Consider the following 24,386-nt stretch of genomic DNA (forward strand, 5'->3'; position numbering starts at 1 on the left):
GCAGAAGACAAAGCCCATGTGCCGGGCCCGAGACAGGCCAGCGCGTGCCCGCTCTGGGTGCGGGGCTGACAAACTGGAAAAAGAAACCAGGGGACATCACGGGCCATTGGATCAGGAGCCACTTTGTCCCCAGGGTGACAGGGGAGACGCTGAAACAAGAGGACCCTTCCTCCCACCCCGGGACCGGCACTGACAGGGTGTGGTGCCTCGTGCTCTCGCGTGGGGGGCAGCAGCAGCTTCCCCGTCCAGGGCAGCCCAAGCCACACGCTCAGCCTGGAGCCCTGGGGGAGGTCAGGCTGGGGGCGCTTGGAGTTGTGGGGACCCCACTTCAGGCACCGGGGCCCTGGTTTCCAGCTGACGTCCCTGGGAAGGTGCGTGTTCTCGGCCTGTTAAAATCAGGCTCTGGGTGTCTCCCGGTCGGCCCCCGAACTGGAGTCACTCTCAATTAGAGGCCGCATTGTATAAATCCCACAGTCAGCGCCCTGGCAAAGGGAGGGGGGCAGCACCCTGCAAACACCTGGGCACGGCCGCCCTCTCCCCAGCCAGAGGGGTGTTCACATCCCCTGGGGGTCTCCTCCCGGCCCTGCCCCTCTCCACTCCACCTCCCGCTGCTGCGCTGCATGGCACTGCCCCCCCGGGCCCCAGCCCCCTCACCCCTCCTCCGGCCCATGCCCAGGGGGCCCTAGATGGGCTTCAAAGCCACGAGAACATTACCATTAATTAATGGGGGCAGGGGGGTATTTTGGGTCCATCCTGATTTCGGCCCCTTTCAGGGGGACCCCCCCCCCCCCGGTTATAGATCAGGGTCAAAGTTCCCCAGTAAATTCACACACCGAAATGCAGGGCACAGCCCCGCCCCCCGCCGGGAGCCCCGCCCCCCCCGCAGGGAGCCCCGCCCCCAGCCGGGCACAGCCCCGCCCCCCGGCCCGGAACCTCGCGGCGGCCCCGCGTTCCCGGCCGGAGCCGTTTCGCAGCCGGACTCGGCCAAGATGGCGGCGCCCAGCGGGCAGCGCGTGCGGGGCGGGCGCTGAGCGGCGCGGAGCCCGGGCCATGGCCGGCCTGACCCTGCTGGTGCGCGGCCTGCCCGCCTCGGCCCGCGGCCCCGGCCTGGAGCAGCTCTTCGGCCAGCTCGGCCCGCTCAAGCGCTGCTTCGTGGTGACCCACAAAGGTGGGGCGGGGGAGCCCGGGGGGAGCCTGCATCGGGCGGGGGGGGTCTGTAGGGGCGGGAGTCTGGGGGGGGAGCGAGGGCCTGGGGGGGCGAGCCTGGGGGAAGCAGGAGCCGTGGGGAGGGGGAGGGTCTGGAGGAGCGGGGGGCAGCGGGGGGGGCTAGCTTGGGGGAAGCAGGAGCCGTGGGGAGGGGGAGGGTCTGGAGGAACGGGGGGGGGGGTTGGGGGCAGCTGGAGCTATGGGGCGAGGGCCGGTGGGGGGGTAGCTTGGGGGAAGCAGGAGCCGTGGGGGGGGTCTGGAGGAGCGGGGGGCAGCGGGGGGGGCTAGCTTGGGGGAAGCAGGAGCCGTGCCCCCTAGGGGTGGGGTGGGATGGGAGAAGGGAGCAGGCCGAGCTTGGGGCAGGGAGCGCTGGGGTCCCCTGGGAGCAAGGTAGGGGACCAGATCTTGGGGCCCCCAGCTGGGGCAGGGAAAGAGCCGGAAGCGGGAGCCAGGCCTGGTGGGGAGGTTGGGGGAGGCCTGGAGTGGGGGGCGGGGAGGGGTGTGTGTGCAGGGAGCTGCACCTGGAAAACCTCAGGGGATTGGGGGAGAAGGTGAGTCTTTGGATCTCATCTCCTGGAGTCTCCGTGAGTTGTTCCGCGCAGGAAGGGGAGCGGATCCTTGGCCCTGGGGAGACCCTGTCCCACCCCCCCCCACCTTGTGCCATCCCTCCTGTTTCTCTGTGGCCGCTAGGCAGCGTTCCCTGGCCAGCCCTGAGGGTCAGGGCGGGGGGTTCAGGAAGAAGCTTGGACACGTCCTAGCAGAAAAGGGCTTTCAGCAGCTTTGTGGTTTCCTATGAAGGGGCCTCCTCACTGCAAAGCCTGGTGCCCTAGAACACCCAGAGCCCCCCGCCCACCACCTGGGGCCCTTGGCAGAGCCTGGTGCGGTGTCGGTCACGCTGCCCCTCTCTTGCAGGCAGCGAAACCTGCCGTGGGTTTGGCTATGTCACCTTCTCGCTGCTGGAGGACGCCCAGCGAGCCCTCAGGGAGGTCACCACCTTCGAAGGCCATGAGATCAAGGTGGCTGTTGCGAAGAAGAAGCTGAGGGAGAAGAAGCGGCAGCCGGGTGAGTTGGGAACAGTCTGGCTCTGTCGTGGTGGTGGCAGCGCAGATCCTGGCGTTGCAAAGCAAACTGCTGTCTGGGAGCTTGGCACCTGTCGGCATGGGTGCTGGCTAAATGTTGCTGGAGACGGACTCTTCTCTCTGCCAACGGCATGGGGGCGCTGCAGGCGGTGTCTGTGCGAGCCCCTCGCGGTGTGTCTCAGCTCTGCCCTGGAGGGAATGCCCCTGTGAGGGAGACGGAGCTCAGCCCCCACACCGGGGCCAGTTAGCCCCCCTTGAGCTGGTGTCCTTTGTGACATGGGCACCTGTCTGCGGAGAGCTCCTCCCCAGCTCCCACACCACGCAGGCCAGCCAAGTGCGGCCTGAGTGTCACAGTGCAGCTGGGGAAGAAACGTCTTGTCCCATTGTTGAAGGGAGCCGTGTGGCAGCGCAGCCCGTAGCAGGCAGGCCCTGCAATATCGTGCTCACTTGCTCTGCTCTCTGGTCATTAGACACCTCGGAGACCCCTCCAGAAGAGCAGAAGCCGAAAAAGCCGAAAGGGGCTCCCAAGAAAGCCAGGCTGATCATCCGCAACCTGAGCTTTAAGGTAGGAGCGGTGAGTGGGATCACCGGCCCTGCGGCGTGCCCAGTGACTCTGCAAGGCGAGATCACAGCCCAGGGCTCGGACGTGCAGCGGCTCTGGCGCTGTCTGTGTCTGGCACATAGCTACAGCAGAGCAGTGAAATGAGGTGGGAGGGGGCACGTGCTGGGAGTCGCTTCTGGAGGGTTCCAGGGTTTATAACCTGGCACCATCGCTGCTTTTCTACTGGCGTGGGGTGGAACTGGCTTCAGAGCCCAGCCGAGCTGTTCGTGGATAACCCACAGTGGGCACTAAGGGCACCGTCACTTTCTAGGGGGCTGCCCACAGTGCTGCCTGGCCCCCCCCAGCCCATCACCCCATGGAGTGCGGCTCAGAGCTGGCAGTGCAGAGCACTATGCCGGCCCCTGTGTTCATGGTGAGCACAGAAGCTTTATTTACCTGGCCGGAGGGGGCTTTTAACCCTCCTCGCTCAGCCCAGCTGCCCGTGTTTGGGGTGAGGCCTCCAGCTGCATTGCTCCGGCTTCCTCATCGGTCTGACCCCCTTGTTCTCCCCAGTGCTCAGAAGATGACCTGAAGGCTCTGTTCTCTCCCTTTGGGGCTGTGCTGGAGGTGAACATCCCCAGGAAAGCAGGTAGGGCTTAGCTGGCTGCTGGCGATGGGGGAGCCCACGTGCTCCACGTGGGGGAAGTCAGAGCCATCGGCCAAGCTGCCTTTGCAGGGGCTTCTGGGGGCTCAGGTCGCTCGTTTGGGTGCCGAACGTCAGAACCTGTACGTGATCATCCTGGCCATTGGTATCTTAGCCACCAGGCCTGTTGGTGAAGCCCTGTCCAAGCGAGACCCCCATGTTACAGACGGGGAGCGCCTCCCTCCAGGGCACCGCAAGGCAGCAGGAAGAGATCCCAGCTCTCGGCTGCTTGACCACGCTGCCTTCTTGGTAGTTCCTGTGTCGTCCACGGCTTGGCGAGGGCTGTTCCCTGGGGCTGGCGTCCGTGTCCACCACAGGACCCTTGCACGTGCTAAACAAGAAGCAGGAGTGAGGGGAGGTGGGGCTGGGGCATGCCAGGTTGGGGGCTGCTAGGCTGGATGCTGGCCGAGCCCTCCCAGCACCCCTGGGGTTTAGTCCTGGAGCAGACTCAGCGTGTCCTGGAGGGGATAGCTGAGCCCTGGGCTCCCCGCCCTCGGCCCGGTGCACTCTGAGCCTTGCTCTCTTGCAGACGGGAAGATGCGGGGCTTTGCCTTCGTTCAGTTCAAGAACATCCTGCAAGCGGGGAAGGCTCTGAAAGGGATGAACATGAAGGAGATCAAAGGTGAGCGCCCCCTTGTCCCCGGCCTGCCCCGCCATGCAAGAGCCGGTCACTGGGCTCCTCCAGAGCTGGCCTGCGGCGTTGGGGTCCCGGGAAAGGCGTCCGCGGTTTGTCCCGCTGCGGAGTCTTGCGCTGGCCTCCCGGAGTTCGTCGCAGCCCAGCTGTCATCAGCCCTGAAGGAAAGCCGAGGCAGCGGCTCTGCGGAGCTGCCAAACCGCTCCCCGGCGCTGGAGCTGCGGCTCGGTTCCGTGGGCACGTCTTGCGCTTCGCTCCGGCGCCTCCTGGCACTGTCCCCTGGGCTCGGCTCAGCTCTAGCTGGCTGGGTTAGCCCGTCTCAGCGCCGCTCTCCTGGCAGCTCTCCTTGTCTCCCGCAGGGCGCACGGTGGCCGTGGACTGGGCGGTGGCCAAGGATAAGTACCGAGCCACGCAGGCAGGACCTCCCTCCGGTGAGTGAGCTGCGGCCGTCTGGGTGTTGGCAGCACGGCTACCCGCACTGGGATGGGCCGCTCTCTGGGCGGCTGCTTTTCACAGGCATGTGGAACTCCCTGCTGCATGACGTGGCTGTGGGGTGCTGGCTGATTGGTTGCTGTCATGGACTTTCAGCCCTGGGCTCTCATCTCCATACAGTCTCTGGGAGGAACCCCCCTCAGTGTGACGGCCTTCCATGAAGGTTACACTCTCTCCGGGGTTAGGTTCTTTGGGACCGTACCTCTGAGCCTTCAGCACACCTGTCTCTCACCGTGGGCCCCCTCTGGGAGTCCAATCGCGCGGGACCCCCGGGGCCTCCACACCCAGAGGGAGCAATGCCCCCGCCCCGGTCTCTAGTGACTCTCACCCAGCGTAAAACTGAAGGGTTTGTTGGGTGTCTGAACGCAGCACAGGCAGTTCTCAGGGCCCTTGGGCCTAGCAACCCTCAGCCCAGCACATCGGGTTTGTCCCCAGTCCAGCAGCGACCTCCTTCCTCCAGACCACCCTCTAGTACCTTCCTGCAAGCCCCACCTCTGTCCTTTGCCTTCAGTCCCAGGCAAACAGGTCACCTGGGTCCTCTCTCTTCCATCCTTTGTGCCCTCACTGGCTGGAATCAGCTGGTTAGGTCCCAGGGTCCTCTCTCCTCAGCCCACTATCCTACTGGCCAGCTTCCAAGCTGGGCTGGTCCTCTCAGTCACCAGTTGCTAGGGTATCCAATCTCCAGGCCATTGTCCGGGGTCCCAACTGATGCTCTGTAACAACAGACTCCCTCTCCCACCCCCTCATTACACACACAGCACACAGGGAAACCGAGACCCACACACTGTTCATGCAAAACACTAAGAAAATCCCCCACTTTGTCACTGTTTACCTCCTTGTGTCGGGCAGGGGAGCCGGGTGGACGTGGGCACGTGGCTGGGTGCTATTCGGGGTACACGGGCTGAGTGCCCAGTGGTAACAGGGCAGCAAGGTGCAGTGCACCTGCTCACCTCCAAAACACCTATGAGGATCAGTTGGGACCCCTCCAAAACAATGTCTATCAGGGATGGTCTAGACAGTATTTGGTCCTGCCATGCGGGCAGGGGACTGGACTCGATGACCTCTCGAGGTCCCTTCCAGTCCTATAATCTATGAATCTATGAACCTCTGAGAGTCCTGAGCCCAAAGTTGGGGCACTGAGCTGTCCTGCCTGGCTGACCCCACTGCCTTGGGCCTCCCCTACCCCATCTCTCCACCAGTCCCACACCACGTGTGAGCCGAATGGCACTGGCCTGGCGTTCTGGGACAGGACCTGGGGCTCGCGGGCTGTTCTGGGCTGTGGTTCAGGAAGAGGGTGGCCCAGGGGCTAGAGCGCTGGCCTCGGGCTCAGGGGAGCTGGGGTCTATTCCCAGCTCTGCCACAGCCGCTGTGTGACCCTGCCTCAGTTTCCCATCAGTAACACAGGGCCGTTGCCCTTCCCTGCCATGGGTGTGTTATGCCCCGAGTGCGTGTGAGGCTGGGTGATGCGGGGAAGGAACCATCTCGTTCCTGGCTGGATTTCGCTCCCCTGCCACGTGTGGCTGTTCCTCTGCGTTGTTAGCTGCCGCGGCTCTGACTCCCTGAGGGAAATGAGGCTAACGAAACCCGAGCTCTGGGGGTGGGGGGGTTGCCCCTCCCACGTGGCGCTGGCTCATCTCCCTTGGCGTTTCTCACCCCAGGGGGCAGGGAGGAGAAACCCAGCCAAGCCCAACAGCAGGACTCGGGCTCCGAGAACGCCAGCGAGGAGGAAGATGAAGAGGAAGATGAAGCACTGGGATCGGATGAGCCGTCCAGCTCGCGGGTGCTGGGACGGTGAGTGAGTGACAGGCCTGTTCCTGGGCTGCAGAGGGTGCGGCTGGCTGGATCTTGGGGTGTCTCCATGGGGAGCCTCATCAGCGCTGACACCACACCTGGATGTGGCCCATCGACGACCTGTGTGACCAGGGCGTGGCCCCCGGGCAGCGGGTCACGGCGCAGCACAGCTCCGTGAGCCAGGGCTGCTTTATGGCACTATAGGCACGTCCCCGTTGGCAGCTCCTGGAAGGCTGCACCCTTGGCCCCAGACCCCATTGTTTGCAGAGCCCCTGGGGACTCGCTTGCTGTGGTCGACCCCCATGCTCCTTCTAACTCCTTCCTCCAAGATGGTTTCCACTCGTCACGTCTCCCCTTAAATTCTTTGACGGAGGCACTTGGAGTCTGTGGTGCTGGTCGTGTCCCACTGCGATGGCCGGGCTGCCGGGGCCTGGCTCTGCTCTCAGTGCCGGGCGTGTGTCCCATGGCGATGGCCGGGCTGGTGGGGCCTGGCTCTGCCCACGGTGATGGGCGTGGTTCCCACAGTGATGGCCAGGCTGGCAAGGCCTGGCTGTGCCCATGGTGCCATGCGTGTGTCCCACGGGGCTGGCAGGGCCTGGCTGTGCCTGTGGTGCCATGCGTGTGTCCCACGGGGCTGGCAGGGCCTGGCTGTGCCCATGGTGCTGGGCGTGGTTCCCATGGCGATGGCAGGGCCTGGCTGTGCCCATGGTGCTGGGCATGGTTCCCATGGCGATGGCAGGGCCTGGTAGTGCCCGTGGTGCCGGGCGTGTGTCCCACGGGGCTGGCAGGGCCTGGCTGTGCCCATGGTGCCGGGCGTGGTTCCCACGGCGACAGCCGGGCTGGCTAGCAGGGCCTGGCTCCCCCTGCGGTGCTGCTCTGTTCCCTCTATTTTTGTCCCTCGCCCCCATTCTTTTCTCGGGGGTTTGGCACCTCGAACTGCGGAGGATCCTGGATGCTGCACTAGGAGCAGTTGGGCCTCTGGGACCCCAGGCAGCGTGTGCCGCCCTCCCAGCTCTGCTCCTTTCCCGCGGGGCCGGCGGCTCTCCTGGCTTCTCAGCCCCTGGCTCTCGCTCTTGCAGGCTCGGGAAGGGCACCGCAGCTGCCCCCGCAGACAGCAGCGAGGAGGAGGAGGCGGCCGGCGAGGCTGCGGACGAGGCAGAGGATGGGAGCGAGGTGGAGAGGGAAGAGCCCGAGGGCTCGGACGAGAGCGCCGTGGGCTCAGAGGAGGACGATGAAGGTTTGTTCTGTTACCACGTCGGGGAGCTTTGCTGCTGGTGAGGACAAAGGAGCTGGGATCTCCTGGGGGCTGCCCCCCCCCCCCCCCCCCCCGCTGGGAGTGGGCTACGTGCCAGTCCGGGCCCTGCGTGCATGTCCCATGGCTGGACGCCAGGAATCGCCCCAGTTGGCAAGGAGCCCTGACCCTCTGTGCAGTGAGTTGCAGCAGTGGCGGGAACACGCACATGGGAGCAATGGGACGTGGGGTCCCAGCCAGCTCGGACCGAGGGGCAGTCACGTGGGTCACGGAGCAGCTGCTGCTTGGCCAGCGTTGAACTGGGCACCTGGAGGGTGACCCTGGGCAGGCAGGGCTCTGGACTGGTCCTCCATGAGCTGTCCTGGGGATACCCGGGGCTGGGAGGTGCCTCAATTCCCCCTGGCCTTAGTATGCGGGAGCCTCGTGTGTGCCAGCCGCGGGTCAGCTCCCCGCTAGGCCTCGCTGTCCCTCTGCGGCTTAGCGATAGACAGCCCCAGCTCCCTGCAGTGCCCAGCCCCTGGTCTGGCCACTCGCAGCGTTCCCAGATCCGCTGCTCCCCAGGGACCAGGACAGCCCAGCCTGCCCGCGTCGCTGCAGGTCCGCGTTTGGCGTCCCACGCGGTGCTTCGCTAGGATGATAGCGACAACAGCCCAGAGGAGAGGGGCAAGCAGCAGCAGGCGGGAATATTGGGAACCAGTGGTCACGTGTCCGATCAAACCATCCCGCCTGTTCTAGAGCCCAGACACTTGGGTGTCACACGGAGCACAACTCCTCCCAAAGTCCGTCCAGCGCGTTTCTCGACACAGGCCTCGCGTGCCGCCCTTTATCCGGCCATGGGGTCCCTGTAAAACTCTGTGTGTCCCCTGTGCCCTCTGCTGGGGTGTCACGGAGTGTGGGGGAGTCAGGGCCCTGCACCCCCCACTTCCTGCGATTCACCGTGATGCTCCGAAGGTTTATTAGACGACAGGAACCCAGTCCCAAGCAGGGCTTGTAGGTACAACCAGGACCCCTCGGCCAGGTCCCTCTGGGGGGCAAGGAGCTTAGACCCCAGACTCTTCCCAGCCAGCCCAAAACTGAAACCAAAACCCCTCCCGCAGGCTCTCTCCCTCTCCTTCTATCCCCCCCTCCCTTTGTCCAGTTTCCCGGGCAAAGGTGTCACCTCGCCCCACCCCCCTCCTGGCTCAGGTTACAGGCTCAGATACCGTCCCTCACCTAAAGTCACCCCCCGCTCTCCCATCCCCCATGCAGACAATCCAGTAAAACTAACCGACATTCCCAGGTCAATCCACCCCACTCCCTACTGCGTCACATCGGGGCATCCAGGGGTCCCTGGGTCACAGACTGGAGCTCTGGGTTCTGTTCCTGGTTCTGCCGTTGGCTCCCTGGGTGACCCAGGGGGTAGCGCACGGGGCACTTTGCCCTTGCCTTGGTTAATATCTCCTTCCTCTTTAACACCCCCCCCCTCCCGACAGCTGTGCCCAGGGCACCCGCCTAGCCCAGAGGGGTGAAAGGGCTGTGCCAGACATGCCCAGTGGTTCCTCCCCCCCAGCCTGCTGCGTTAGTGAGAGGGACCCTCCCGCACTGTCACACCCCAGCGACTGGCGGGGGAGCGGAGAGCCCAGTCTGGGGCCCAGTTGCCGAGCTCACCGGGGTGATCATGTGCCCGGGGTGGTGACTGCGTGGCTGGTGGGTTTGCCATGGGAGAGGCAGCTGCCCCGGGTGCCCCCCGCCCTGCGCCCAGGACTCTGTCTGGCTTTGTTCTAGACGCCGATGTGGCCAGGAAGAGGAAGAAGGGCCCGAAGCGACCGTCCGACGTCGCCGAGGGCAGGACTGTCTTTATCAGGTGGGTTCGTGACCTGGCACGAGACCGCCTGGTGCCACACGAGCGCCTCTGACGGCCGGAGCTCTGGGTGGGGGGCGCACAGGCCTCTGAGAGGCAGGGAAAGCTGCCTGCTGCTGGGAAGTGTGGGGAGATGGGGGGCACTGCCTAGCCTTGGGGGCGTGCTCTTTCCTGGGGAATTGCGGGGTGCTTGGCCCAGAGCTCGGGGGCGGCGGGGGGGGGGGGTGACCCTGCCACAGTTCCCCCTGCTCCTGGGCTGGCACCAAGTCCCACCACCCTCCCCGGAACACTCTGCTTTCCCCCGGGTTGGCTGATGGGACTCGCCCTGCAGTCCTGCTCCTTAGTGCGTAGCCAGCACCCCCGCTCTGCTCCCTGCCTAGGGGAGACTTCCCAGCCCGCCGGGCAGTGGGCAGGACGGAGCCGGGGTTTCCTCGCTCCCATGGCGGAAGCGTGGAGTGAGCTGTGCTCCGCCCATCGGTCTTGGGCTCTGCCGGGGCTGGGTGTGCTAACCCTGCCGCCCTCCCTGCGCTCCCTCTGTGCTCCAGGACCCTCCCCTCCCCCTGCCATGGGACCCTCCTCTTGGCCCACTGCGCCTCTCTGAGCTGGGGGACCCCTCCAACACATCCCCCGTGCCACGGGACCCTTCCTTCCCCCCACCCTGTGCCCTGCTGTTGGGAGCAGTCACTTGCTGCCACCATCTCCTCTGAGGCTGCTGGGGGCCACGTGGGTGGCCGGGTCAGTGGCGGGCAGTGGGTCCTGCTGGGGGAGCCGCAGGCAGCGGCAGGGCCTCACGGTGTGGTGCACCTGGCAGGAACCTGGCCTTCGACACGGAGGAGGAGGAGCTGGGCGAGATGCTGGAACAGTTTGGGGACCTCAAGTACGTCCGCATCGTCCTGCACCCGGACACAGAGCACTCCAGAGGTAACACCTGCCTCGGGCCAGGGAAACCCCGCCAGGGCCTGGCCCTCGGCCTCCCCAATCCCGCTGCAATGCTGAGTAGCCTGGAGTCAGCCCCAGGAAACAGCCACACACACCACCACCACCACCGTTGCTGCCAGTGTCCCTGCCCGGGCTGCTGCTCGGTGTCATCCAGGCCCCAGGCCTCTACTGCAGCCAAGTCCCTGGCAGGGAGCCGGCGAGAGGGACTGGGGAGGGTGTATTAGGAGGCAGGGGCTGTGCAGTGCCAGGGAGTGGGGCAGGGGAGGTCCAAGTACTGGGGAGCAGGGGGGTGCGCAGTGCCGGGGGGTGCGCAGTGCCAGGGAGGATGGGGAGGGGAGGTCTGAGTGCCAGGGAGAGGGGGGGCGCGCAGTGCCAGGGGGTGGGGCAGGAGAGTGCGCAGTGCCGGGGAGCAGGGCGATGGGCAGTGCCGGGGGGTGGGGCTGGAGGGTGTGCAGTGCTGGGGAGCAGGGGGGCACGCAGTGCCGGGGAGCAGGGCGGTGCGCAGTGCCGGGGGCTGGGACTGGGGAGTGTGCAGTGCTGGGGAGTGGGGCAGGGCGGTGCGCAGTGCTGGGGAGCAGGGGGGTGCGCAGTGTTGGGGGGAGGGGGAGCGGGGCGCGCAGAGCAGGGGGGCACGCAGTGCCAAGGGGTGGGGCAGGAGAGTGCGCAGTGCCGGGGAGCAGGGCGGTGCGCAGTGCCGGGGGGTGGGGCTGGAGGGTGCGCAGTGTTGGGGAGCAGGGGGACACGCAGTGCTGGGGAGCAGGGCAGTGTGCAGTGCCGGGGGGTGGGACTGGGGAGTGTGCAGTGCTGGGGAGTGGGGCAGGGCGGTGCGCAGTGCTGGGGAGCAGGGGGCGCGCAGTGCCAGGGGGTGGGGCTGGAGGGTGTGCAGTGCTGGGGAGCAGGGGGACACGCAGTGCTGGGGAGCAGGGGGGCGCGCAGTGCCAGGGGGTGGGGCTGGAGGGTGTGCAGTGCTGTGGAGCAGGGGGGCGCGCAGTGCCAGGGGGTGGGGCTGGAGGGTGTGCAGTGCTGGGGAGCAGGGGGGCGCGCAGTGCCGGGGGGGTGGGGGTGGGGGAGGGGGGTGCACAGTGCCTGGGGTGGGGCTGGAGGGTGCACAGTGCCGGGGGGAGGGGGAGGGGGGGTGCAGTGCCAGGGGGTGGGGCTGGGGGTGCTCAGTGCCGGGGGGAGGGGGAGGGGGGTGCGCAGTCCCTGGGGTGGTACCCGTAGCTCGCTCCGTGGAGGCCCTGGTGGGACAGGCCGTGCCTGGCACTGTGTCCCGGCACTGGTTCACGCCCAGCCGGGATCTCACCCCCGCATCTCTTTCCAGGCTGCGCCTTCGCCCAGTTCACCACCCAGGAAGCCGCCCAGAAGTCCCTTGAGGCTGCCCAGGATGACAGTGAGGTGAGTGGGGCGCAGGGGGGTCACGAGACCATTGGCTCTCTGGTGGGCCCACGTCTGACATGGCTGAGGTGGGGGGGAGAGCCCTGCCCCCCTGGTATCATCCGTAGGGGTACACGTGGCTCTGAACGTCCCTCAGTGCATCCTCCGTGGGGGTGGGAGGAGGACAGACTTCTCCCCTGCTCCCTGGCTGCCCCCCGCTGCCGCGTCCCCAGCGTCTCATTCGCTGTCTGGCTCCCTCGCAGGGCGGGGGGCTGCGGCTGGGCGGGCGCCGGTTGCACCTGGACCTGGCCGTGAGCCGCGACGAGGCCCAGAAGCTGCGAGCCCAGAAGGTGAAGAAGCCGACGGGCACCCGCAACCTGTACCTGGCTCGGGAAGGCTGTGAGTTACCTGGTTCTGGGGCGACGTGCACTGCTGCCCGCTGGAGATGGCCAGACAGGTCCCTTCTCCCCGCAGCTCCCCCTCTGCTGCCTGCCTCCCTGGGAATCCCTCTGTGTGCCTCCTAGTGCCAGGGCCCCGGGACCCCTCCCCATTCCTACCCCTCTGCTGAGTCTCCCTGATCCCAGTTGTGAACACACCCAGGATCTGGCAGGGGACGCCTGCCCCTGTACTCCACCCCCCAGCGCCCTGGCTAGCCAGGGCCGGTTCGTGCAGTACTGGAGCGACTCCCGGCCAGGAGAGCCGGGCTCAGGGCAGACTGTCAGAACCCAGGCCCAGCGCCCCAGCCTGTCAGCGTGTTCGGTGATTAGATTTTGCTCCCCAGGAACAAGCACAAAGCAGTCCGAGCACGGGGTCCCAGACAGTCCCCCATGGCCCTGCCGGTCTGGCCCCCCCAGGGGAGCGGGGCTAGGCGATAGCTGGTTGCCACGGAGTGTGGGGGAGTCAGGGCCCTGCACCCCCACTTCCTGCGATTCACTGTGACTCTCAGCCAGCCAGTAAAGCAGAAGGTTTATTAGACGACAGGAACCCAGTCCAAGACAGGTCTTGTAGGTACAACCAGGACTCCTCAGCCAGGTCCCTCTGGGGGGCAGGGAGCTTAGACCCCAGACTTGGGGTTCCCTGCCTCTTCCCAGCCAGCCCAAACTGAGAGAACCCCTCCAGCCGACTCACTCCCCTCCCCCCAGCTCCTCCTCTCTTTGTCCAGTTTCCTGGGCCAGGTGTCACTTGGCCCCACCCGTCTCCTGGCTCAGGTTACAGGCTCTGGTATCGTCCCTCAAATAAAGTCATCCCCCTGCTCTCCCATCCCCCATGCAGACAGTCCAGTAAAACTAACCGACATTCCCCGGTCAGTCCGCCCCGCTCCCGACTGCGTCGCACTTCCACCAACCATCACAGCAATATTCCGCTTCCTTCTGGGCCCAAAGGGCCAGTCACTTCCCCGGGCCGGTTGTAGGCAGGTCCCACGCCTGTAGCCAGGCCTGTAACACGCTGACTGACGGCAGGGAAAGGGACGGACAAGGTTGAAAACAGGGAACATACACGCACCAGTGAGTTCCCCTCCGATTTCCAAAGGTGCTAAGCAGCTCCCTGTGTCCTCGAGGGCTGACCCACGCCAAGCAGAGCGGGCGTCTCTTAGGGGAGGAATCTTTGCCCCTCAGAGGCCAGAGAGCAGCAAAGATCCAGTTTCTCCTTGTTGCCACCCAGCCTCTGCTGCCTCTCTCCGGTGGGCCCCGTCAGCACACGTAACTCCTCGCTGTGGGGCACTGAGCGTGGGGCCCGGGCGGCTCTAATGCCTCTCTCTGTCCTCGCAGTGATCCGGGCCGGCACCCAGGCCGCCGAGGGCGTGAGCACGACTGACATGGCCAAGAGAGTGCGGGTGAGTGGGCGGGGGCGTCCTTGCCAGTGGGCTCCGGGACCTACGCTGGGCAGGCTGCCTGCTCCCAGGGAGATACAGCAGGCCCAGGCTTTGCTTGGCGAGAGCCACCTGGTGGCAGGAGGGCACAGGGCCCCCACGGGGTGCACGGGGCTGGCGGCGGGAGGGCACAGGGCCCCCACGGGATGCACGGGGCTGGCGGCGGGAGGGCACGGGGCCCATGCATGGGGCTGGGGTGCTGGGCTGGCAGCGGGAGGGCACAGGGCCCCCACGGGGTGCACGGGGCTGGCGGCAGGAGGGCACGGGGGCCCCACGGGGTGCACGGGGCTGGTGGTGGGAGGGCACGGGGGCCCCACGGGGTGCACGGTGCTGGCGGCGGGAGGGCACGGGGCCCCCACGGGATGCACGGGGCTGGCGGCGGGAGGGCACGGGGGCCCCACGGGGTGCACGGGGCTGGCGGCGGGAGGGCACGGGGGCCCCACGGGGTGCACGGGGCTGGTGGCGGGAGGGCACGGGGCCCATGCATGGGGCTGGGGTGCTGGGCTGGCAGCGGGAGGGCACAGGGCCCCCACGGGGTGCACGGGGCTGGCGGCAGGAGGGCACGGGGGCCCCACGGGGTGCACGGGGCTGGCGGTGGGAGGGCATGGGGCCCATGCATGGGGCTGGGGCGCTGGGCTGGCGGCGGGAGGGCACAGGGCCCCCACGGGGTGCACGGGGCTGGCGGCAGGAGGGCACCGGGCCCCCACGGGGTGCATGGGGCTGGCGGTGGGAGGGCATGGGGCCCATGCATGGGGCTAGGGTGCTGGGCTGGCGGCAGGAGAGCACAGGGCCCCCATGGGGTGCATGGGGCTGGCAGCAGGAGGGCATGGGGCCCATGCATGGGGCGGGGGTGCACGGGGCTCGCGGCAGGAGGGCACAGGGCCCCCACGGGGTGCACGGGGCTGGCGGCAGGAGGGCACAGGGCCCCCACGGTGTGCACGGGGCTGGCGGCGGGAGGGCACCAGGCCCCCACGGGGTGCATGGGGCTGGCGGTTGGAGGGCATGGGGCCCATGCATGGGGCTGGGTCGCTGGGCTGGCGGCGGGAGGGCACAGGGCCCCCACGGGGTGCACGGGGCTGGCGGCAGGAGGGCACAGGGGCCCCACGGGGTGCACGGGGCTGGCGGTGGGAGGGCATGGGGCGCTGGGCTGGCGGCGGGAGGGCACAGGGCCCCCACGGGGTGCACGGGGCTGGCGGCAGGAGGGCATGGGGCCCATGCATGGGGCTGGGGCGCTGGGCTGGCGGCGGGAGGGCACAGGGCCCCCACGGGGTGCACGGGGCTGGCGGCAGGAGGGCACGGGGCCCCCACGGGGTGCACGGGGCTGGCGGCGGGAGGGCACGGGGCCCCCACGGGGTGCATGGGAGGGCGCTAGGCCAGCGGGGTCTGTGGGGGCAGCAGACCTGGCTGGGCCAGGGCACATTGCGGCTCTGGTACGGCCCGTGCCATCCCCTCCTGTCCCTGGAGCTGTCCTGGGTGGCACTCGGCCGTGGCTGGAGGGAACCCAGGTCTCCCTTGCCCAGCCCATTGTGGCCACCCTGGGCCCTCAGTGCCCTGGCTGCCGCGCCTGGCAGGGGAGGGCAGGGCTCTGCGGCGGGGGACGCTGGGCTGGGCCCAGCCCGTAACCCCCTCCCGGCGCCTGCCCCCTCCCAGTTTGAGGAGCTGAAACGCCAGAAGCTGAAGGACCAGAACATCTTCGTGTCCCGCACGCGGCTCTGCATCCACAACCTGCCCAAGGCCCTGGACGACAAACAGCTCCGGCAGCTCCTGCTGCGCGCCGCTGGCGGGGGCCCAGGCCTGCGCATCAAGGAGGTGAGTCCCCGCTGGGGGGCGCCGGGTGGACTGGCTCCCGCGCTGGGGAATTGGGATCTGGTTTGGGAGGCTATGGGGGGGTGTATTGGAGGGCTGAGCCGGCTCCCTTATCGCCCAGCCCCGCCAGGTGGGTCCCTGGTGACACCAGGTGTTTGCTGGGGGAACTGCAGTTAGCTGCTGGCTCAGCCATCGGCCGTCCGCACTAGGCGGGGCCTGGTGGGGTTACGCCGAGGGAGAGATTGGTTCGGGGGCCGCGCGTGCCGGTCTGAGCCGCCTGGCAAGTGCGTCGTGGTGCCCGCGCGCAGAGCCCTGTGTGCATCCACTGGCAACGTTGATACTGGCGGGCGCCCCAGAGCAGTGGGGTGCAGAGGGGTGACCAGGCCAGGTGCGCACCGGGGCGCTGGGGGGGTGCGGAGCTGTCGCCGTGGCCCGTCGAGAGCGGGTCGGTGGCGGTGGAGGCGGCGACAAGGGAAATGGGCACGTGGCAGTTGGAGCCTGAAGACAGGAAGTGACACTGGGGCACGTCTCCCATGTGGACGAGCTTTGCAGGAGCCCCCGGGGGCCTCACGCGGGAGGGCTGCGGCTGGGCTGAGCGTTCCGCGCAGTGACATGCTCCGAACTCCGGCCTCCTGCTTGGCCGAGGGGTTCCTGGGGTCCCGGGGGGCCTGCTGGAGTGGGGCTGCTCTAGGGGTCCCAGTGCGAGGGGTTCCCCATACCCAGTCAGCCCCTCATGGGTGGCCAGGTCAGCCCAGAGCTCCAAAGGGGAGCTGGCGGGCCCGTTAGCGGGGGTCTGTGGGATGGGCCGCGTGCCGCGGGGGCTCCCAGCAGGTCCCGGATGCGGCTCTCCTGTCTCTGCAGTGCCGGGTGATGCGGAACCTGACGGCGCCAGCGGGGAAGGGCCGGGGCCAGTCTCTGGGCTATGCCTTCGTGGAGTTTGAGAAGCACGAACACGCGCTGGCCGCCCTGCGCAACACCAACAACAACCCGCAGTTCTTTGGGCCGCACAAGGTGGGTGCCGTGTGGGCCAGCTGCGGGGTCCTGGACTGCTCCTGGGGGCTGGAGTCCCTGCACCTGGAGAGCTGAGCACTGGCTGTGCGGGTTGGGGGCCAGGCTCCAGGGGTGTCGCTGCCCAGAGAGCTTAGTGGGGCAGGGGTGGAATGCGCCAGGTGTGGGGCACTGAGGTGCCCACACTGGGTGCCGGGCGGGGGGGTCCCGGCTGGAAGGGGGACGCGCTGGGTATGGGACAGGGGTGGAACGTGCTGGCTGTGGGGCAGTGAGGAGCCCACACTGGGTGTCTGGCAGGGGGCTGGGAGTCCCAGCTGGAAGGGGAATGCTGTGGGGCGATGATGGAACGCGCCAGCTGTGGGGCGGTGAGGTGCCCGCGCTGAGTGTCTGGCAGGGGCCTGGGGGTCCTGGCTGGAGGGGGGGAACACTGGCTGTGGGGTGAGGGTGGAACACGCCGGCTGTGGGGCAGTGAGGCGCCCGTGCTGGGTGTCCGGTAGGGGGCTGGGGGGAACGCTTGCTGTGCGGAGGTGAGGTGCCCGCGCTGGGGTTCCGGCAGGAGGCTGGGGTCCCAGCAGGAGGGGGGGAACGCTGGCTGTGGGTGGGGGGAGTGGAACGCACTGGCTGTGAGGCGCCCGCGCTGGGGGTCCGGCAGGAGAGGGGAACGCTGGCTGTGGGGCAGTGAGGCACCCATGCTCGGTGTCCGGCAGGGGGCGGGGGGAGGGGGAACGCTGGCTGGGCGGAGGTGAGGTGCCCGCGCTGGGGGTCCGGCAGGGGGCTGGGGGGGGGAATGCTGGCTGGGCGGAGGTGAGGTGCCCGTGCTGGGGGTCCGGCAGGGGGCGGGGGGGAACGCTGGCTGGGCGGAGGTGAGGCGCCCGCGCTGGGGGTCCGGCAGGGGGCGGGGGGGAACGCTGGCTGGGCGGAGGTGAGGCGCCCGCGCTGGGGGTCCGGCAGGGGGCGGGGGGGAACGCTGGCTGGGCGGAGGTGAGGCGCCCGTGCTGGGGGTCCGGCAGGGGACTGGGGGGAACGCTGGCTGGGCGGAGGTGAGGCGCCTGCGCTGGGGGTCCGGCAGGGGGCGGGGGGAACGCTGGCTGGGCGGAGGTGAGGCGCCCGCGCTGGGGGTCCGGCAGGGGGCTCTCCCCACTCAGTACCTGTCACTGTGCGATGACCGGGCTGGCTCTGACCCGCCCGCTCTCCCCCCAGCGCCCCATCGTGGAGTTCTCGCTGGAGGACCGCAGGAAGCTGAAGCTGAAGGAGCAGCGGGCCCAGCGCTGCCTGGTAGGTGTGATGGCTCCTCCCCCCGGCTGGGATCCCACACTCCCCCCTCCCCCCCCCCAGTCGCTGGGGACTGGGGACTCGGGACTCGTTCCCTGCCCCATGGGGCCCAGGCAGGTCTGTGCTGCCTGGGAAATGCAGCTGGCTGGAGGGTGCAGGGTCCGGGGAGGGCAGAGGGGGGGCTGGCGTTGCGGGTTGGGGGGAGGGGAGTGGATGGGGGGAGGGGCAGGGTTGGTGTCACGGGGTTGGGGTGGGGGGAGCAGCCGCCCGGGCAGGGCAATGGCCTATCCAGCCTGGCGTGACCAGTACCTGCTGCTCACACCCAGGCTGGCGCCGGCAGCCAGCCATGCCGGGGGTGGGTGGCCTCAGGGCTCTTGGCAGCTGGGCCCAGGACCCCCGACTGACCCGCGAGCGCCGGCAGGGGACACTGACCTTCTGTTTTGTGCAGCAAAAGCTGAGGCAGAAGCAAGCGGCAGAGGGGCAAGGACCTCCCCGGGGGCCTGGGCCTGCAGAGACGCCCCAGAAGCTGCCCCCGGGCCCCAAGGGACAGCAGAACCCCAGGAAGCGGGACCCCTCGGGGCAGGGAAACGCCCCAGGTCCCCAGGGGCAGAAGGACCCGAGGGGCCCCAGGACGCAGGGTCCTAAGGGCCAGAAAGGCGCCCTGGCCCCCGAGGGGCAGGGAGATGCCGCAGGCACCATGGGGCAGCAGAACCCCAGGAAGCGGAGCCCCGAGGGGCGGGGGGCCGGCACCCCGTGGGCTGGGTTCCAGACGAAGGCGGAGGTGGAGCAGGTGGAGCTGCCGGACGGGAAGAAGCGTAGGAAGGTTCTGACGCTGCCGACTCACCGGGGGCCCAAGATCAGGTAGGGGCTGGGGCCCGGGGGGAGTGCGCGCGTGAGCAGTGTGTGTCCGTCTCTGTCTCTCCCTAGGCTGGGAACAGCAGGCCTGTGGGGGGTGGGGGGGCCCCAGCGGGAAAGTGCCAGGCACAGGGCCCATCGCTCACGCTCTCGGCTCTGACCCCAGGCAGCGCGACAGGGGCAAGCCGGCTGCGCCGAAGAAGCCGAAGGCCCAGGCCAGCCAGCGGCGGCAGGAGAAGCAGCGGGTGGCGCCCAGACAGGTGAGGGGGATTCGGGCAGGGCAGACCTGGGGCGCATGGTCCTGTCCATCTGTGGGGGGCTGGAGGAAGCGTCTGGCTGGGATTGGATTCCTGCAAACGGCTGGGCCGGGCTCCCTGCAGGACTCGGGGCAGCACCCAGAGCCCCCTCCCCGCCGGCAACAGCACATCCCGTCGCAGCGAGCGCTGAGACGCTTGTTGGCCCAGGTTGTGCCTTGGCCTCGCTGCGTCGCCCGCTGCACGTCAGCCCACGCCCCCCTGCCTACCGCCCCCTTGTCCCAGCGCCCACCCTCCTCTGCCCGCTGGGCCGTTCCTTGGGCGGTGCGTGCCCCGTCCATCACCGAGGGACCCCAACCTCCTTCCTCAAAACCTCGGGAACCCCCTCCCCTCGCCCCACCTGCTCCCTCCAGCCCGCTCACCCCGTCCCCAACACTCCCGGAGACCCCTGCAGGATTCCTTCCTCCTCGCCCCGCTGACCCTTCTGGGCCTCTCCCTGGGACACCCCCTAATGCACCACTCCCCAAGGGTGGGGGCGCAGAAACTCTCCGTGCAAGGGGCTCCCATTACCCCATGGGCAGTGTGACGGAGCAGGGAGCAGGGCAGATTTGACCTGGGAATGTTGCAGGGGGGTTGCAGTGGGGATGTGGGACTTCCCTTGAAGGAAGCTACCTGAGCTGTAACCTGAGCCAGGAACGGGGGTGGGGAGAATTAACACCTTCTGCCCGGGAGACTGAACAAAGGAGAGGAGCAGCGGGAGGGGCTTGGAGTTTAGTTTCGGTTGGGGCTGGGTGGTGCAACGCAGGGAACCCCAAGCTGGGGTCCAAGCTCCCTGAACCTCCCCGAGGGACCTAATTGAGGGGGTCTGGTCGTACCTACACGCTCTGCTTGAGACTGTGTTCCTGTCCTTAAATAAACCTTCTGCTTTACTGGCTGGCTGAGAGTCACAGTGAATCTCGGGAAGAGGGGTGCAGGGCCCTAACTCCCCCACAATCCGCAACAACTGGTGGCAGCGGCGGGATCTACTGCACCCCGTGGACGGCGCTTCCTGCAGTAAGTGACTGGGGAGCAGTAAAACGAAGGGGGATTGACGGGGACCAGGCGCGCTGAAGAGTGAGAGAGAGACGGTTATTACCCCTGGGAGTGTGTGACCAGCGAGAAGGACTTTTGCCGTAACAGGGTCCCCCGAGGGGATCGCAGCGAGTGGTCCCAGGGGCGGAGGAGTCTGCAGCTCGACCCTGGCAGAGAGGCGGTGACCTCGAGAAGGGCTGGCACACTAGGGGACCCCCTGGGAACTGTGGGGAGCTGTGAGCACACAGGCCGGTGAGTGGCCAGCAGGAAGATGTATGCCAAGCGGCTTAAGAGCGACCTGGTGGAGCTGTGCAAGCAGAGGCAGCTGCGCATTGGGAGGCTCACCAAAGAACAGCTCATTGCCCAGCTGGAGGCGGAAGATCGCGCGAATGAACTGATCCCTGTGTCTCAGGGAAGCAGCCTGGCAAATGCAGCGCAGGCCCCAGTGTCTGTCCCAGCTGGGAGTGGTCAGCCGGCTGCTGAGGGCGTCCCGAGACCCCTCCTTCCTATGCCTAGGGGAAGGGTGGGGAGGAGCCCAGCAAATACCGAAGGCGCCGTGGCCCCCCCGGCCAGCAGGGGGTCCCCCCGGCGAAGCTCGCCGGCCAGCAGAGGACCCTCCCGGCGACGTTCGGCATCCGGGGAGCGGAATTGGCTGGAATGGGAGAAAGAGCTAAAACTGAGAGAGCTGGAGGATCGTGAACAACAGAGACAGCATGAACGGGAAGAGAAAGAGAGACAGAGACAGCATGAACGGGAGGAGAAAGAGAGACAGCATCAGCGTGAACGGGAGGAGAAAGAGAGACAGCATCAGTGTGAAGAGAGACAGCGTCAGCAGGAACGGGAGGAGAATGAGAGACAGAGACAGGAGAATGAGAGACAGCGTCAGCATGACCTGGAACTGGCGAGATTGAAGGGCAGCGAACCCCCGGCTGCGGTGAGTGAGGGAGGACCCAGGACTGCACGGAGCTTTGATAAGTGCATCATGGCCCCATACAAGGAGGGGGAGGACATGGATGACTTCCTGGAGGCCTTTGAGACGGCCTGCGAGCTGCACCGGGTTGATCCCGCGGACAGACTCCGGGTCCTTACCCCCTTACTGGACCCCAAATCCGTGGCATTGTACCGCCAACTGGGAGAGGCAGAGAAAGGGGACTACGAACTATTCAAAAAGGCCCTGCTACGAGAGTTTGGGCTGACTCCTGAGATGTACCGGGAAAGGTTCCGGAGTCAAGATAAAACCCCTGAGATCTCATATCTGCAACTAGCCGTCCGCATGGAAAGATACGCCAGCAAGTGGGCTGGTGGGGCCCAGACGAAGGAGGACCTGATTAAACTGCTGGTACTGGAGCAACTGTATGAGCGGTGCCCATCCGACCTGAGGCTGTGGTTGGTGGACAGAAAGCCAGAGAACCCGCGACACGCCGGGCAGCTGGCTGATGAGTTTGTAAAGAGCCGGTCAGGGGGTGGCAGGGAGGAGCCCCAAAGGAACAGGCCCGCCGCGATGCAGAGAGAGAGTCACCCTGGGACCTCCCAAAGGGGGAATATGGGGAATCCCCTCCCACGGGGAAGGCCCAGCATCAGGGACAACCGACCGGCTCGAGGGGACCCACGGGACCTGAGCTGCTATTACTGCGGCCGAAGAGGCCACGTTCGGGCCCAGTGCCCCAAGCTCAAGGACAGACTGAGCAGACCGAACCCGCACCGGGTTAACTTGGTAGAGGCCCAGACGGACGAGGGGCCGGCTTCCCACGCGAGAGGGGCTGGCAGCTTATCAACTGCTCAAGAGAGAGAAGGGCCCCCGGCCAGCTTCTCTGGGGGGCCAGATGCTCCGGATTCAAAGTTCTCCGTTTACAGGGTTGGCGCGGGGCTGTCCCTGCGGAGCGAGTGCCTTGTTCTCCTGGAGGTGGATGGGAAGAAAGTTTATGGATACTGGGACACGGGCGCAGAGGTGACACTGGCCCGGCCCGAGGTGGTGGCCCCAGATCGGGTGGTGCCCAACACCTTCCTGACCCTGACCGGGGTGGGCGGGACCCCATTCAAGGTTCCCGTAGCGAGGGTACACCTGAAATGGGGGGCCAAGGAGGGCCCCAAGGACGTGGGAGTGCACCACCATTTGCCCACTGAGGTGTTGATGGGGGGGGACCTAGAGGACTGGCCAAGCAGCCCCCAGACCGCCTTAGTCGTGACCCGTAGCCAGAGCCGGCGAGGGGCACTACGCCCTGACCTTGGGAAGGATGTCCCACCGGAGGCACCGAACCCTTCCCGGGTGGGGAGGGAACACCCAAGGACAGGCCACGGGGTGGCTGGGGCTTCCGACCCAGCCGACGAGAGGGAGCAGGTCCCCATCCCTTCCCCAGCCGCCGAGTTCCAGGCCGAGTTGCAGAAGGACCCCTCCCTGCGGAAGCTAAGGGGCCTGGCTGACCTCAGTGTGGTACAGACCATGAGGAGAGGATGCAAGGAGAGGTTCCTGTGGGAGAAGGGGTTCCTGTACCGAGAGTGGGCTCCCCCGGGGGAAGTGGAGTCGTGGGGGATCAGGAGGCAGCTGGTGGTTCCCCAGAAGTTTCGCCACAAGCTACTGTACCTGGCCCATGACATCCCTCTCGCAGGGCACCAGGGGATCCGGCGCACCAGGCAGAGGCTGCTACAGAACTTTTACTGGCCCGGGGTCTTCACCAACGTCCGGCAGTACTGCCGATCCTGTGACCCCTGCCAGAGGGTGGGGAAGGCCCGGGACAAGGGGAAGGCAGCATTGAGACCTTTGCCCATCATAGAGGAGCCTTTCCAGAAGGTGGCCATGGACATAGTGGGACCTCTCAGCAAGACGACCCGGTCTGGGAAGAAATACATCCTGGTGGTGGTAGATTTCGCCACCCGCTACCCCGAGGCAGTGCCCTTATCGTCCATTGAAGCAGACACTGTGGTGGATGCGCTGCTGACCATTTTCAGCCGAGTGGGGTTCCCCAAGGAAGTCTTGACGGACCAAGGGTCCAACTTCATGTCGGCCCTACTCCGGTGCTTGTGGGAGAGATGTGGGGTCCGGCACAACTGGGCCTCAGCATATCACCCCCAATCCAACGGGCTGGTGGAAAGGTTCAATGGGACGCTAAAAATGATGCTGAAAACATTTATGAATCAGCACCCGCAGGTCTGGGACAAGTACTTACCTCACCTGCTGTTTGCGTACAGGGAGGTACCCCAGGAGTCTACCGGGTTTTCGCCTTTCGAACTGCTATATGGAAGGCGGGTAAGGGGGCCCCTGGACCTGATGAGAGACGAATGGGAGGGGAAGGCCACTCCTGACGGAGAGTCGGTGGTGGAGTATGTCCTGACCTTCCGGGAACGACTTGCCGAGCTCATGGGCCTGGCCAGGGAGAATCTGGCCAGAGCCCAGAGGAAGCAGAAGGTCTGGTATGACCGCACAGCACGGGCCCGCACCTTCGCCACTGGGGATCAGGTGATGGTCCTCATCCCCGTGAGGAAAAACTAAACTCCAAGCCCCTCCCGCTGCTCCTCTCCTTTGTTCAGTCTCCCGGGCAGAAGGTGTTAATTCTCCCCACCCCCGTTCCTGGCTCAGGTTACAGCTCAGGTAGCTTCCTTCAAGGGAAGTCCCACATCCCCACTGCAACCCCCCTGCAACATTCCCAGGTCAAATCTGCCCTGCTCCCTGCTCCGTCACAGGCAGCTCCTCTGCTGGGCGCAGGATTGACCCTCCCACTGCGGCCACGGCTGGTGGCACCTGCAGCCCCTGGCGCTGGCTTCTCTGCCCCCAGTTCGGGAGACCAGCGCTGAGCCAGGCCTCGCCCTCTCTGTCCCTCGCAGGCGCCGGGGAAGCGGCGGAGGCCAGCGGGGGGCCATGCGGAGGCCCGCTTCGACCAGCTGGTGGAGCAGTACAAGCGGAAGATCTTGGGCAGCGCCCCGAGTGCCCCCGGGGCGAAGAGGAGCAAGTGGTTTGAGAGCTGAGCACCCCGGAGCCACCGGGGGGGACTGTCACGCCGCAGAGCAGCGCCAGCCTGCGCCCCGCAAAGGGCTCCGTGTGTGCCGGGCGGTGCCCACGCCCTGCACCCTCCCTCACCCAACTCTGCCACCCCATGGCTTGGGGGGGGGGCCACCCTCTTCCGTTGGTTTCTCAGATTTTTATTAATTTAAATCTTCCTTTTTTTAACCTGGGAAGAACCAGGTCTTGTCTTTGCTCATCTGGGGCACTGTGGTCCGGGGAGGTGAGCTGGCCCATCCCGTTCCTCTCCTCCCCCCCCCCCCCCCCCATGGCAGTGCGGGGAGGGGAGCTGACCCAGCTGACCCACTCCCCCACCCCCATGGCAGGGACTGGCCTGCTGCACTCTAGGTAACCAGGTGCTTTTCCCGCCGTGTGCGCCGGGCGTTTCCCTGGTTCTCCAGCTGG

At 67.0% G+C, this 24,386-nt stretch overlaps 1 protein-coding gene across 1 annotated transcript; it reads left to right on the forward strand.

Annotated features, from left to right (window-relative positions):
- Positions 1-985: 985 nt before the first annotated feature.
- Positions 986-24,149, forward strand: RBM28 (RNA binding motif protein 28). Its single transcript, XM_054038526.1, has 19 exons — positions 986-1,168; positions 2,119-2,268; positions 2,756-2,850; positions 3,400-3,475; positions 4,059-4,151; positions 4,523-4,594; positions 6,314-6,446; positions 7,526-7,683; positions 9,463-9,541; positions 10,350-10,459; positions 11,799-11,872; positions 12,115-12,250; positions 13,621-13,685; positions 15,372-15,530; positions 16,389-16,538; positions 17,736-17,810; positions 18,256-18,668; positions 18,829-18,922; positions 23,807-24,149. Exons 1-19 carry the CDS (start codon positions 1,051-1,053, stop codon positions 23,945-23,947), a joined length of 2,391 nt encoding a protein of 796 aa, XP_053894501.1. The 5' UTR covers positions 986-1,050; the 3' UTR covers positions 23,948-24,149.
- Positions 24,150-24,386: the final 237 nt, after the last annotated feature.

Source organism: Malaclemys terrapin, chromosome 1 (assembly GCF_027887155.1).
Source record: "Malaclemys terrapin pileata isolate rMalTer1 chromosome 1, rMalTer1.hap1, whole genome shotgun sequence".
Lineage (NCBI taxonomy): Eukaryota > Metazoa > Chordata > Testudines > Emydidae > Malaclemys > Malaclemys terrapin.

What these genes read in the sequence shown, in the direction of transcription:
- RBM28 (XM_054038526.1), top strand. Translation starts at nt 1,051, where the DNA reads ATGGCCGGCCTGACCCTGCTGGTGCGCGGCCTGCCCGCCTCGGCCCGC. An exon ending in AGCTCGCGGGTGCTGGGACG is followed by an intron (nt 6,447 to 7,525) that starts GTGAGTGAGTGA and finishes TCGCTCTTGCAG; the next exon opens with GCTCGGGAAGGGCACCGCAG. An exon ending in AGCGGGTGGCGCCCAGACAG is followed by an intron (nt 18,923 to 23,806) that starts GTGAGGGGGATT and finishes TGTCCCTCGCAG; the next exon opens with GCGCCGGGGAAGCGGCGGAG.